Here is a 9,468-nt window from a genome sequence, read left to right as displayed (position 1 = left end):
GAAGTCACTTCTTATCACTGGTTGTTAAACCAAGTAATATTTTTGGAAGCGGATTAATTTTCTTCCAAATGATTTTTTTGATCAACATTCCGTTAAGGAAAAACGCCATCGCTGGAAAAGAAGGCCCGTTCTGGATTGCTTCATACCGTCGTAAGTGAAAGGCAAGACTCGGTGATAGTTGGATAAAATGTTTTACATTTCATGCTTCGCTCAATACTTCAGCGCAGAAAATTATTTTAAAAAATTGTAGACATTATAAATTTCTATTCCATATGAAAACAAAATAAATTCAGGTATCTCTAAAAATGTGACATGCAGATTTCGACACAAAAAGGGACATTCAAACGATCGATATTTTCAAGTTCCTCTTCAAGGAGCTTTACTTAACAATATTTAGCAGCATACAACCTGTTCTTTATAAGATTGACTCGCCTAATCTAAATTACAGCACAATTCACACCATGAATATAAAATAAAACAATGCACTGAACATTGATAACTGGACATTTGCATAATTGTCATGATTATTTAACATGTTTGACAGCTAGCTACTTGACAGAAAAAATTTACACTGACATTCTAGCTACACTGAACAAAAAAAAACTGTAAATGATTCAAGAAAAATCTGCTTATATGAATACTTACTGAGTAAAATTTCAAAATCAAACATCAGAAGCTCTTTGAAAAAAAAATCCAACACAAATCTAATATTTCGTTTGTAGTTTTCATTAACCGGCAAAAAATTAATTAATCAATTGAATCAAATTACAGGTTTTGCTCAAAGCGTCGCGGGGATCGTGACGAGTGCGACTCCAAATTCAAGGCATACAATTAATAATTGGCAGGCTATTTTTATAAAAAAATATTATTAATAATAACAGCCGACAACAATCATTCATTATTACGGAGTTGTAATTACGGGACTACTATCATGAAGCGCGGCACACAAAAATATTAACTCAAGGCCCCACAATTTAAATAACACGCACACATTATAAATGTTCTTAACATCTAATACACGTAACGAGGACTTCGTCACTCCCCTAGTGTAATAACCCAATAAATAATTACGTTGTCGTTCGCTTCCAGCAACTCGTTGTCCATGTTATATATATATATGAATCCTGGACAATGGCTACAAGTTTCTTTACTTCAGCAGCCAATCCCCAAGAGCTTATCAAGCTTAATTAATTCATCAAGCACAGACAAGAAATCGGCCGCTACGTGTACTTAGAACGTATACTTTTTATTAACAATCCTCTTATTTTCTTATTAGCATTACGACGTTTCGAATTTTCGATATTCATTCTCGCGTAGGCGAAGAGTTTTACAACACTTGAAATTTGGAAATGACCTAAGCACATGCAAAAGGTTTCGAAGACACGGTTTGAAATCAAAACTTAAAATTATTCCGAGTACAACTTCAATGTCCGAGAAAAACTTCAGCGTCTACGAAATGCACTCTACTTTTGTTTGATCAGCAAGACCCTGAGCCGCCGACTCACATGCTACCTAAAAACTGGTGGACCAAAGAACCATAAGCGGGAGGCTCATAATGAAACATCACTCGCGTAATGTTGGAAGCCTGCATTAGCATCATCATGCGGTGCCCCGACACCACATAACGCGATAGCAGAGGCTCGCATCGTCAGGACTAGTCTCCTGATGTCAACTTGCAGACCACCGGATTTGTCAGGACGTTGAAGTTGTTATCGGAATAACTTTAAGCTTTGATTTCAACCCGTATCTACGATAACTTTTGTAAGTTCTTTTGTCATTTCCAAATTTAAAATTTCAAGCGAAATGAAACTCTGCACCTACTTGATAATGAAAACCGAATATTCTATTCCGTCGTATTAAAGTAAAATGTCATTTGGTAACCTGCTGTTCGATCTCAAAGCAATTAATTTTGTTCGGCTTATTGGAAAAAAAAAAAACAACAAGAAAATTGTTAATAAAAAGCATGCTCTGGTCTTCAATCAAACCGGCACAAATGAAGAACTTCTGCCTAACTATACTAATTAGGACGATACGTGCATTTGAGTGTATTTTGAGCGGACGGCCCAAAGGCAGAGGCCTAACGCGCATCTACGATCATGACAAGTTTAATGATCAAATAATTATATAGAATCAGGAAGATCATTCAATTTGAAGTTAATTTATACAAAAATAACTAGCAACAAATCGCCGCTGTGTCCGACAGTTAATTATGGCAGTATAAAAAGGACAAATTAGCAGCTCAGAAAAAGTACGGACGAGTACAAGCAGCTGAACAGACTGAATTCGTCCTCGTCAGTGACAGCAATGACTTGCACTCATTATTGCAAGGAAGTTGCGCCGGAAAAATGAGCTCTGAGAAAACAGAAGCCGCCAGCGGTACAATAAGAGGATTCCACTTCGTTCAGGTTAGGAATAGAATAACGGTTGATGAAAAATAATTCCGTGATGACCAGTATTCACAACTTAAAATATATATACAGTGGGGGGAAATAAATATTCGTACACTTGAAAAATCGTATTTTAATGTATGTAAGTACACAAACTTAACAGGAAAAGAGTTTTAAATTATGTATAGAGACGCATAGTATTCAAAAATACTATCAAAAAAAATTAAATTCATAATTTAAATCACTTTTCCTGTTAAGTTTGTGTACTTACATACATTAAAATACGATTTTTCAAGTGTACGAATATTTATTTCCCCTCACTGTAGGTACTAGCTGATGAAATCAATGTCGTGCTAGCAACATTGATTGAAAAATAATTTTTGCTACCATAACTTTGAATCAATGTTGAGGTAGCAATAACCTTCGCTTTTGCATGTTGAAAAGACTTGCAACTGCAACATACCTATAAGAAAGAGACTCATTCGGGACAAGTTCCATGAAGTAGAAAAAGATCATAATACATAAGTAAAACTCTTCTAAATAATGATGAAAGCGGACAAAAAAGAAATTGAGAAAAGACTCGTACTGAACACCTTATACTTTGTAAGCCAAGATTCAATTCTTGCGTTGTTCTTGCTCGCGTTCTTTATCCAACTGCTGCTGAAGTTGTTTATCTAAGACGATGTACGTATTGCGAGAGAAGATATAACTCACACCAGATGCAATAGTCGTGATGATCGTCACGCACCTGCAATGTAAAAACTTCATGAATCTGTTGGCAATTATGTACAGCACTTTCATTCTTCCTAGCTCGATCATATCATCACTTTAACTACGGCAGTGTGGAAGGCCAAACTTTGAAGAACAACATAAAAAAGACACTCTTGAAAATTGGTTGGTACCATCTTTAATAACATTGACACGCACTACAAAATATGTAAACGTTATGTTTTAACTGATTCCTTAAAACTTATTCCCTTTAACATGATAAAACGAGGCATTTGAACGGGTGTCCCAAAAAAGAATATTATAGATTCTAAAAAGCATTAGGACTATTCCTTCGTTGCTGGAATATTCCAGTCAGTTATATACATTTACAGCCATGACCGAAAGTTTTATTCGGATGATAATGTTAGAACGTACCATAGAGCTGTCATGGCAGCGGGAGAGGGGAAATTAATCACAGGCTGGGCGAGGGTGGCAGTGATGAGGCTGAGTTGTACAGCTGTGTTCACTTTGCTGATGAGGGTGGGTGACAACTGCACGGTAGCGTGAGTTGCGTCGAAGTAGCGCATCAATGTCCTCTACATGGATGTTCAAATATAATTATTTTTGTAATTTTTCCACTTGTATATTAATTTGAAAGCAAATAAAATGACAAGTAAATTCGGCATAGCTCCATCGAAAACGCACCGGAGTCCAGTTCCATCATCAGTTCATAAATTTGGAGAATGAAAGTACAATCAATGTATAAAAGAAGTCAAATTTGAAAAAAGGAAAACCTAAGTTAGTGTGTACATATGCTCAATATTCCTAATTTAATTCGTAAGAAATTCGTAGGAAAGTGGTAACCAGTTTCGATGGATGTAGTTGCTCGCTCGTGTTCGTTGCATTAAGGTATCAAACTTGCATAGGAAATTATGAATAAGCATTAACAATTGACTGATTATGTTCTTAACGAAATATTAATGCGATTTTAGTGGAGATCTGGTGTTTAAATATAAGTATTGGAAAAAATTCAGATTTTTTTTTGTGCAATGACTTGACTCACTGGGCGGCAAATAGATCATTGCGTACCTGAGGAAAATACATCCTTTCTCATATAAACTGTCATTTATTTAAGGAATACTTACCGCCCTACAGTTGTAATTTAATTTACATTTAAATTCTGCATGAGATAGAGAGAACACGAATGATGTTTCAGTCTTTAAAAGCACAAAAATTGGTTCATAAATTTGATATTTATTTGTTTTTGGAAGCTAGGAAGACAAGTTAGTAGTTGAATTTGAAGCATAAAGAAAAATTATCGTAATTAAAATCACCAACCATTGTTGCATGCAGCATAAATGTTTTAGCCTGACTGAAATGTTCAATACTTGACAGCAGAAATTTCTTAAAATAAATATGTCTTAGGAAATAGTAACTGACAATGAAGACAGAGATACCGGTGCAGGAAGACTCCTGTAGTGCAAATAGGAGGCGGCCAGCAAATCTGAAATATTCAATACTGCATAGCGGAAATATTCTAAGATAACAATGACTTATTAATTGACAATGAAGACAGAGTTACCGGTGCAGGAAGGCTCCTGTAGCGCACGTAGGAGGCGGCTGCGATGATGACCACGTCACGATAGATGATGAGACCCGTCAGAGGAACTGAAAAATCACTTAATTTCTCAAAAAATACAGACAAGCAACGTGAATAATTCATACAAAGCATTTACATAATGTTTTAACTTGGTGCGAAGTTAATTTAAAAATGCAACACTAGGTACATATATATTATTTTATCAAAATTGTGAATTCACTTTTTTTTAGTTCAATGTTACAAGTCATATGTGTTTAGTGGGCTTTTTCATCTATAAATATTTCATGTATTAATTATTAGAAGAACTCATAGTTAATAATAGTTTCGCTAACAATATTTTATTGTCTTTTAAAACCTTAACGATCGATCCCGCACTTGGTATTAAGCCATTGCAAGTAAGTGCCAAGAACAGCACGGCTACCAGCACTTTGTCTGCCAGAGGGTCTAGAAAGCTGCCCAGTTTTGAAGCTTGACTTGGAAACACTCTGGCAATCCAGCCATCGGCCTGTGAACAGATGTAATTATTAAATGAGAACACTACTGTATCTTTAATTATTCAAATAGATAAAAAGGGTACATATATTTTGTGTGGATTTAAGTGAAAATGGACATATATGAATCTATTTGATCTCAAAACTTGTTGCACAACAATTACAAACTAAAAAATTATTAAATATAGTGTCATAAAGTTCATAAAATTGATAGAAAAAAGTAAGTACTATCAAGAAATTTCTAAATTATTATTGAAATAATTATTGGTCAAAAATTTTGAAAGTGATTATTATGAATGTTTTCGTGAAAATATAACGTTTTCACAAAAATGAATAAGACTGAAGAAAGAACTGAAACTGAACAAACAGTTATGTTTAACCCAAGCCTTTAACAAACCAGGTCTGTGGCTCCAGCAAGCATGAAGAGTCCCAAAGCCATGTCATAGCTGCCTGTCAGAACCAGGTGGCAGAGAAATGGAGCAGCAACAATTCGAGAAATGCAGAGAAAGTTGGGTATTGTGAAGATGTTTTCTCTCTGCAACATAAATACCTATTAGTTATTGGAGTGAATCAGACTAGACATACAGTACTGAGCAGTCTTAATCTATATGAGAAACTCTCTATCAAAAACATACCAGAGTCGTTGTTAATTATACATGCAATTGTGTTTAATGATTGATAATTCTACAATTCAAAACAAGAAATATAAAAAGATACAAAAGCCAGATATAAATTTTTAATCATTCATGAAAGTGAATATAACTTTCATGAAACTTCCTTACTTCAATTATTTCATCCATTTTTACTCTCATCCTGGCTTTAGTGTCCTGAATGTCCTCAATGAAGTTTTGCTTGGCATCCTCTAACTTGTGCTTGGCATTTTCCAGCTTTGTTCTAGTTTGTATTAGTTTATTACTTGATGATATTCTCCAATCCACAGTAGTATCTGTATCACTGCTAGCTTTGCTGAACTGTCTGGAGAAATAACACTGACGTGCCCTTTCAAGAGGGGTGAAAGAAACTGGAAAACTTGTTGGCAAACCAAAATGATTTCTGTGCAATGACCCAAACAGGTTTGGGACAAAATATTCGTGTGAAACTGCTGGTCTTTGTAAAGATGAGATTTGTTTTGCAAAATCAACATCTATATTTTTATGCCAATAATTTTCATTGAAACTACTCAGTGGAGAATAAATCCCTCCAAAAAAATTTGATATTCTCATAGAATTATAATCATTTAACAGCTTCCAAGGTTTTGTCCTTAATTTTGTGACTCCAACAACACATTTCTGCTGCATATATACAGCCTCTTTGCCAAGCTGCAACAGAAGTCTGGTCCTTCCCATGATGGTTCTTTTCTTTCACAGGACCAGATCAAAAGACTCAACAGTTATCTGAAAAAAAATGAATAAGAATCAACAAATAAATGCATAAATATTACAATGTATGGGCAACAAAACCAAATTATAGTCTCCACAGCACACAGTAAAAGAAAATCTCAAATTTTTAATTTTTTTGAGACTTTTTCATTGTCAAGATAATACCGTACTAAACAAGAATGTCATTCATGATTGGCATGATCAGTCTTTATTTACCATTTGATTGTTCTAATGGCACTACCTGGATACATTTTTTTAAAAACCATATCTCCCCAAATTTTAGTGAATATTACTAAAGCTATTCCAAAATCTATTAATTTGTTCAAGTACATGATTCCTGACAGGCAGACTTTCTATACTTAGCATTAGATCTCTTTCCTAACTATGAGCTGCATATAAAATGTGGCACTGATAGATAGTAATAATCTTTTGACAAATCATAATATGGCATTGCATGTCAAACTGGAAAATCAGGAAATACATAGATTTTAAGTGACTGCCACTGTCCACTGATGTGATTATCTGTCATCATGGACATAAATATCCATACTTATAAATTGCAGATAGATAGTTGCCTATCTATTTTAAAGCCCCATTTTCAAATGTCTTTATTGAAAAATAAGAAGAAATAATAAATTTTCCCAGCTATACTAAAAAATTACATAAAAAAATCATTTTTAGCAACAATTTTTAAAAATTATGCTTGTACGGTAGTTGAATGTTGAAACTATTCTAGATTTGTTAGCATGCTGGAAAATATTGTGCTCCTTCTTCCAGAATCTGTTATCTCTTTAAATTAGTATTGTAATTTTTCTACACAATCAGCACAAACTGCTTGCATTCTGCGACCTGCGTAGCGGCCATAGCCTAGTACCGTAAAATGGGGTAACTTAGACCACTTTTTGTTTTTTTAACAAAAACCCCCAAAACTCAAAAACTATTTGACATAGAAAAATTTTGTCAATGGGCAATAAAGGCCTAATACTGAGGCTACATAACACAATAGAAAGATTTAAAAAAATTGCATATCTAATAGGTTAAAAAAAGATGTGTATAAGAGACAGGCATTACGACTCNATTTGGTAGGTTTCCATTCCATCCAAAGGCTTTTTAATAAATATGGCGTTTCATAACATTTTGTGACGTTTCATTGTTGCTGACGCGTAGTGAAGTGTTTTGAGAGTCATGTGAAGGCAACAGAACTTACATAACGCACACGTTTTTTTTTATAGATTTTCATTTCTCAATGCGTCCTTAATGTGTTGGAATATACCGCGTTTACCCTATAGGGATTTGGTAGGTTTGCATTCTAAAGGCTTTTACATAAATATGGCAACATTTTGTGAAATTTCATCATTGCCGACGGGCGACGCGTAGTACGGTGTTTTGAGAGTCACCTAAAGCAAACAGAACTTGAGTAACGCATACGGTTATTTTTTTATAGTTTTTCATTTCTTGATGCGTCCTTAATGTGACGGAATATACCGCGTTTACCCTACCCATTTTTTGAGCCAGAACAGACATTTTGAATCCATAATTCAAATTATTATATACTTAATAGCCTAATAGCTAACCTTAAAAAATTTTATCAAGCCATGATTAAATTACATTTTGAACTAGGTAGGTAGTTCACTATAAATATTTATCGAACACTGAAAGTCTGAAACAGGCCCCTGGGCCCTAGGAAGGCTAGGACAATGAGGGTGAGACCGTGAGCATAGTGGCAAAGCAGAGAGTTTTTTAGACTCTCCCTCAAGTTCATTTTTGAGTCCTATAAGTAGACCAGTAAAGTATCATGCATAGTGGCAAAGCAGAGAGTTTTTTAGACTCTCCCTCAAGTTCATTTTTGAGTCCTATAAGTAGACCAGTAAAGTATCCTGGATACTAGCATTATCATACATAAGAAATTGGTTTAAATCTTGGGTAAGTGAGGAAATTAAAAATGAACTGATTCTAAAAAATCTCTGGTTTGTCACTATGAGGGTGAGACTTGAAGTTTTGAACTTTGGAATACCTAAACTGAATAAAATAAGAAATTAAAGAAAGATATTCTGAGCAATAGGCCTATCAGACATTAGTGGACTACCTATATACTATATATATAGGATAATATATGGTTGATTTTTTTATATTTCATTTATACAAATTCGATAAATAAGAAGTTTCGAATGCGATTCAGTTGAGAGCATGTACAAAAACTCCTCAAAACGAATAACAAAGGATTACTTATTCACTTGTTGAACCGACAGCAATTACAACAAATGCACAGCAATCACATTGCGGCCAGGGGGAGGGAGGGATTGGCTGCGCACCAGCACCAGCAGGCAGCAGGCAGAAGAGTCACCAGAGTGAGCAGACAGACAGCAAATCAACCGTGATGAAGTAAATCATGGACCGCTTTCCGCTGTTACTGAAAAATTGTGTGGCTGCTACTGTGGCACACTCGAACAAACTATGCAAATTTTCTTGAATGGGCATCTGTATTAGTTGAAATACTTTTTCTATGTAGAAAAGAATAATGCAGTCTAGGAAATAAAATTAAGTATCAGAGAAAACTTTTCAACAATGTACACCTAGAAGTTAGAACTTAAGAAAAGATTCGGGGTTAAGCACAAAAATTTTTTTCGAAGCCATACCAACGGAAAATCATCCGTTATGCACTACGCTGCATAATAAATAGCAAGGAAAGACCGTTCTTACATTTTACGATTCAGTTTTAATTTAAAGTTATTTCGGGTCAAAAATTTGGCAATTAAAATTCAAATTTTAGCCATGCATAACCCCGTCATGTTTGATTCGACCGAAACCAATTGAACTGCGCTTATTTCTATTCGAAGTGCGATGCCTCAATTGTTTTAATATATTTTTAAAATTGTGAAACGGGCACTTTTGACAAGTTAATT

General features: G+C 34.6%; 1 protein-coding gene across 4 annotated transcripts; it reads right to left on the bottom strand.

The window, feature by feature from the left end:
* Positions 1-2,671: 2,671 nt before the first annotated feature.
* Positions 2,672-8,852, bottom strand: LOC108679628 (probable cardiolipin synthase (CMP-forming)). 4 transcript variants are annotated; one of them, XM_047883257.1, is made up of 7 exons: positions 8,833-8,852; positions 5,969-6,580; positions 5,584-5,721; positions 5,071-5,200; positions 4,678-4,763; positions 3,531-3,691; positions 2,672-3,135 (listed from the first exon to the last, which is right to left on the bottom strand). In XM_047883257.1, exons 2-7 carry the CDS (start codon positions 6,530-6,532, stop codon positions 3,003-3,005), a joined length of 1,212 nt encoding a protein of 403 aa, XP_047739213.1. In that variant the 5' UTR covers positions 6,533-6,580; positions 8,833-8,852; the 3' UTR covers positions 2,672-3,002. The 4 variants fall into 4 exon arrangements, with proteins under 4 accessions (XP_047739213.1, XP_018023775.1, XP_047739214.1 ...); XM_018168286.2 differs by having other exon boundaries at positions 8,792-8,848; XM_047883258.1 differs by lacking the exon at positions 8,833-8,852 and adding an exon at positions 8,800-8,819.
* Positions 8,853-9,468: the final 616 nt, after the last annotated feature.

Source organism: Hyalella azteca, unplaced genomic scaffold, assembly GCF_000764305.2.
Source record: "Hyalella azteca isolate HAZT.00-mixed unplaced genomic scaffold, Hazt_2.0.2 contig12391, whole genome shotgun sequence".
NCBI classification, from domain to species: Eukaryota; Metazoa; Arthropoda; class Malacostraca; order Amphipoda; family Hyalellidae; genus Hyalella; species Hyalella azteca.
The sequence above is the reverse complement of the archived record's forward strand: the minus strand, read 5'-3'. Positions and strand labels throughout refer to the sequence as shown.

What these genes read in the sequence shown, in the direction of transcription:
- LOC108679628 (XM_047883257.1), bottom strand. Translation starts at nt 6,532, where the DNA reads ATGGGAAGGACCAGACTTCTGTTGCAGCTTGGCAAAGAGGCTGTATAT. An exon ending in TTGCTGGAGCCACAGACCTG is followed by an intron (nt 5,201 to 5,583) that starts GTTTGTTAAAGG and finishes ATCTGTTCACAG; the next exon opens with GCCGATGGCTGGATTGCCAG. An exon ending in TTGCAATGGCTTAATACCAA is followed by an intron (nt 4,764 to 5,070) that starts GTGCGGGATCGA and finishes GTGATTTTTCAG; the next exon opens with TTCCTCTGACGGGTCTCATC.